Source organism: Pleurodeles waltl, chromosome 8 (assembly GCF_031143425.1).
Source record: "Pleurodeles waltl isolate 20211129_DDA chromosome 8, aPleWal1.hap1.20221129, whole genome shotgun sequence".
Lineage (NCBI taxonomy): Eukaryota > Metazoa > Chordata > Amphibia > Caudata > Salamandridae > Pleurodeles > Pleurodeles waltl.
In genome coordinates, this window is record NC_090447.1 from 570094753 (window position 1) to 570099781 (window position 5029).

A 5029-nucleotide genomic window follows, 5' to 3' on the forward strand; every position below is an offset into this window, starting at 1 on the left:
TCCTTGAGTTTTCATTCACATATTTCACAACAATACCATTGTTGTGTACTAGATTGGCAGAATACAGATTTAAAACATTTCCAAACGCCATATCCTCAGACATTTTACTAATAAAATATATACAATGCTCCCAGCATGTGATGGCTAGAGAATCCTGTACATGCAGCTTGTAATACTCGACTGTGGGCGACGCTTTTTTTTTACATATTTGAATATCGGTTTTGTATCTAAACTGTCAAACGCTATAACCTTGTCTACATTCAGAAACAGGGTCGCCCGATGTGTACCACCTTGTAATGCGGGTCGGTGTTAAAGATGAGGGTGCGGGGACTTTCTGGGCATATCTCCCCCCGGTAGCCCATCCTTAGGAAATACACCTTAGCGTATTTATGCCTGCTTAAGAAGTCACGTATATGCACAGTGTCCATTTTACAATCTTTTGATGATAGTCAAACATAATCTGTTGGGCGTGATTGACTTGAATGACCCCGTTGAATACAGAGAATACAACCATGTTCACGTTGGTAGCCAGCGCCTGTGTGAAGCGTATTTCAGCTTTTAGATTTCCGTTTTTGATCAAGTTGTAGTGGTCACCATCTTCCATGTAAGGAGTCAGGTCGAAGGCAAACAACGTGTAGCCGGCCTCATACCCTTCTCTTGAAACAATGACTCCTGAGTCCCGCAGATGTTTCCCCGTTATCGAGACCAGACCAAGATATTCCCTGACAAAATTGGATGTTCCAAAACTTGGGGTGAACGGTTTTGCGGGGATAACAGCTCCCTCATGGACCAAAGCAGCGTAGTTGATGTCGTAGTGCTTGAAGTTGAAAGGGTTAGAGGTATAGAGCCCGCTAAAAGCTGTATTGTCACAAACCCTATGATGAGGAGTTTCGGCAGTTGCCCCAGAAATAAATGTTGCTGCTGCATTAATCAAGTACAGGCGGAGATGCTAAGGGCAGTATTTATACTTTTTGGCGCACAACTGCGTCAAAAAATTTAACGCCATTCCAAAGCACCATGTGGGCGCCTTATTTATGGAATGACGTTAGCCGGTGGAGCTGACTGGTGTGCGTAAAAAAAAAAGACCCACACCAGGCAGCGCCGACGTAGGGGAAAATGGAGCTTGGGCGTCAAAGAATGGGGCAAGTCGGTCTGAGGCAAAAAATCTGCCTCAACCCGATTAGCGCCATTTTTTTTGACTCCCACCCTCCATTGACATGACTCCTGTCTTAGCAAAGACAGGAGTCATGCCCCCTTGCCCAATGGCCATGCCCAGGGGACTCCTGTCCCCTAGGCATGGTCATTGGGCATAGTGGCATGTAGGGGGGCACAAATCAGGCCCCCCTATGCCACAAAAAAAAAAATAATACTTACCTTAAGTTCCCTGGGATGGGTCCCTCCATCCTTGGGCGTCCTCCTGGGGTGGGCAAGGGTGGCAGGGGGTGTCCCTGGGGGCATGGGAGGGCACCTCTGGGCTCCTTCCGAGCCCACAGGTCCCTTAACGCCTGCCCTGACCAGGCGTTAAGAAATGACGCAAAAGCGGCTGGACGTCATTTGTTTTGACCCGCCCACTCCCGGGCATCATTTTTGCCCAGGAGTATAAATACGGCGCACATGCCTCGGAGTCATTTTTTAGAAGGGAACGCCTACCTTGCATATCATTAACGCAAGGAAGGTGTCCACGCTAAAAAATGACGCAAACTCCAAGATCTTTGGCGCTAGACGGGTCTAACGCCTTTTGCGTCGGATTTGCGTAAAAAAAAACGACGCAAATCCGGCGCAAACAGAGTATAATTATGCCCCTAAATACTTTCAGAGCCGAACTAGGCATTTGATAGTTGTAAAGCTCCAGTGTGGACCAGTCTGACGCTCAGTGTCACTTTCACTATCTTTACAAATATTAATAATATAACCAGTTTATACTGCTCACTATCGCCACTGATGAGATAGAACGTGTCCTTGTTGTGGTTGAGTTCGAGCTTATAATCTATACTGTTGACGAGAAGCTTATCTTGGAAGAAAAGGTCTGATTGTATGCCTCCGAGGAGGTCAAACTGTCTACTGCCAGCAGCAAAGCTGGCTCTTTTTTTAAATCCATTGTTGCCCCCGTCCAATGCCGTGTCCTCAAAATGTGCTTGAGAATCTTTGTAGAAGAGCCCCACTGAAAGCTGTGTGTCCAGGGCTTTGGGACTGTAATATAGAATACTCTCTATGTAGGCCCTGTAGGCGTACATGTTATCACTTTGCGTGACGAGTCGATTGCCCAGGTTAATCTCCTCTTGATTAAACATGGTTGCGACATGGTAGGCTATCGGTGCCACTGCAGCATCAGCCTCAATGTTGGTGCCGTTCACTTTGGTTATTTTGCATACAAGGTGTAGCAGAGTGTGGTTGAGATCCAAATACATATCTGTGGACCCCGACACATAAAACTCTTGGCGCTAGAGGCGTCAGAGCAGCTAGAGGCAATACTTCCATGAAAAAACTGTTCTCAATGCTGGTCTGTATGGGTTTAAGAGAAAACAAATCTACCTCAGATTTGGCGCATTCACCCGAGGCGCAGTGTACGAAGGCCATGATAGCTGATTTAAAAAAATATTCGCACTAGAGTGTGTTCTCTTCTTGGAAGATCTTTTCTGTCTTATGACTCTTCTTTTGTGTGGGCCTTTTGAAGAAGTCCTCAGTTTTTTATAGGGCATTGGCAGGCCCCTGCACCTCAAAGCCCTTAGCTTCCTTTTAACACCGGCATGCGCCTTGTACAACAAACCAGCTCCTTCTTGGGGCTGTTTGTTCATGTGCTCGGTGACAGCCGACGTCACAGAGCCCACGTCATCATGGGCTATGTTCGTAGCAGCCGCTTTAAAGTGAGGTTTTGCAATTTCGTACCCTCGTCTCAAAAAAGGCATGGCTCTTCTAAACAAACTCTGAAAGAAGCAACCCAATCCGGCCCGTACATAACAGGGGCCCCTTGAAAGTAGGGTGGCGGTCCTCCATAGCCGGCTTGAACTCTATATTAGTCCCTGTACATAGAGGGACCCCAGTATGTTTTCATGATGACCATCGCAACTGCCTGATGGTCACCGTCGCATTGCGGCATTAAATGAAGCTTAACAATAACTTTCCCATATTTAAAGGCCATCGGCTCTGACTGATCGTCATAGACCATGATGGTTATAGTGTCAAAATGTTTTTGGGAAATTGCCACGTAGTCGAGTTTGGGGTGTTGTATGTTAACCATCATCTTATTTTCTCCTTTTACCGGGACCCATCGCAACAACGGCGAATAACTATCCCCTATCCTCTGAGGTTCTATGATGTCGCTGTACATGTAAAGTGTATAAAATCCGCTGTTAATATCGGGACACCTAGGGTCTGGATCCACCTGTCTTCTCACATGTACTACTAAAACCTTTTGTAATTTACCGGTACAGGTAAACCTGGTATCAAGCTCCGGGGCTTTAAGAAACACTTTTCTTCTAATGTTATCCGACACCAGCTGTATATTCGCATACTCTTCAGTGCCGGCTATGCCTCTGTTGATGGCGTCGACCACCGCCACAACGGTGGTGTAATATCCTTGTGGGAAACACACAGGGAAGCTCAAGAAGTCCTTAGAGTGCTTTGTAAATGTATTCCACATTCTAGGGTACTGTATCTCCATTAGGTCCACCTCCCAGGACCCTTTCAGATCTACCGGTTTAGCCAGTTTTAACGCATAATTAGAAATTTGATTGTCGGGGAACATTTCCTTCGAGGCGTTGGACGATAGCGTAATATAAAAAGGTGAGGTCTCCATCTCAGACCTTACAGCACGACCTCACAACCCGTGCAGCGAGCGGTTCAAAACCCAACTGTTAAATTTCTCAGGCCAGCCCCACCATTTGACCATCACCTGTCTCTTAGCTCCGCTGCCATTCCTTTTCAGTCTTATACACCCTGTTTGGTACATAGGGTACCTTTTGTACCTCTTCGATGTAAAAGACACTCGCTACCTTTTTCCCGTCGTAGTCCTTCAACTTGTAAATTTATATCCCTTCTTTACACTCGGCACTTTCCACTATAAATATCTTCGCTAAATGTCTGTTGGTAGTCTTTGGTGAAGACACCCTTCAACTTTGAAACCCTGACATGATCCCCTTCTTTTAAAACAGGTTTCTTGACCTTCACCCCGAGACGACGCCCGTACACAGTTCTCCACACCATTAACTAAGTATCATCCGTTACCGCCACTGGAGACATTTTGATGGTCCTATGGTAACTGGCATTATAAACATCTATGAAAGCCTGTAGAACATCCACGTATCTGTAGGTATTGTAAGCTGTAAAAGATTGCCACATCTTTGATTTTAAAGTTCTGTTAAAACACTCTACAACCTCCACTTTTATCTCATTGTGCATTATGAAATGCTGAACAGCGTGCTGCTTTAATAATTTCTGAAAAGGTTTGTTTAAAAATTATTTTCTAGCATCTGTTTGTAATTTTTGAGGTACTCGACCTCACCCGAAGATAACTTTAAAGGCGGCAGTGACGCTGGTACCACTTGTAGCGTTTGACGCTTCTGCATAGGCGTACTTGGACAATACATCTATGACTGTTAATATATACATTGCGCCCTTGTTATGCTTTGCTAGATCTTGAAGACTGATTATGTCAGTCTGCCACTGATAATCTAGCTGTGCGCTAACAACTGTGGCCCTCCTCTTAAAACGTCTCCTGGCTGGTTTGTGGAGTGAATACGCCTCTTCCCGATTGCCAAGTCTTTACCCCTGATTGGTTTACAGATTCATTTTCAACTCGGGCCTTTCTAAACAGAGCTCCAGCGCTTCCAAAGCTTCCTACCCCTAGTGTATCATAATAAAGCTTCCTTAAACCAGCCCCGTCATGCTGTCATACACAGCAACCATAAAATGAAAGAATTTTTTTTTTGTGTAAGGTTATTTTATTAAACATACAAAAATAAAAGTGTGTCGGCACAACATAAACACATTGTACTTAACATTTCGTGGTACATAGCTTATAGCTGTCAAT

At 45.1% G+C, this 5029-nt stretch overlaps 1 protein-coding gene across 1 annotated transcript; it reads right to left on the reverse strand.

Annotated features, from left to right (window-relative positions):
* Positions 1-397: 397 nt before the first annotated feature.
* Positions 398-2408, reverse strand: LOC138249541 (uncharacterized protein F54H12.2-like). The gene is made up of 2 exons (XM_069203490.1): positions 1931-2408; positions 398-858 (listed from the first exon to the last, which is right to left on the reverse strand). The coding sequence occupies exons 1-2, from the start codon at positions 2406-2408 to the stop codon at positions 398-400; spliced, it is 939 nt and encodes a 312-aa protein (XP_069059591.1).
* Positions 2409-5029: the final 2621 nt, after the last annotated feature.

What these genes read in the sequence shown, in the direction of transcription:
- LOC138249541 (XM_069203490.1), bottom strand. Translation starts at nt 2,408, where the DNA reads ATGTATTTGGATCTCAACCACACTCTGCTACACCTTGTATGCAAAATA. An exon ending in CTATCTCATCAGTGGCGATA is followed by an intron (nt 859 to 1,930) that starts GTGAGCAGTATA and finishes GTGACAATACAG; the next exon opens with CTTTTAGCGGGCTCTATACC.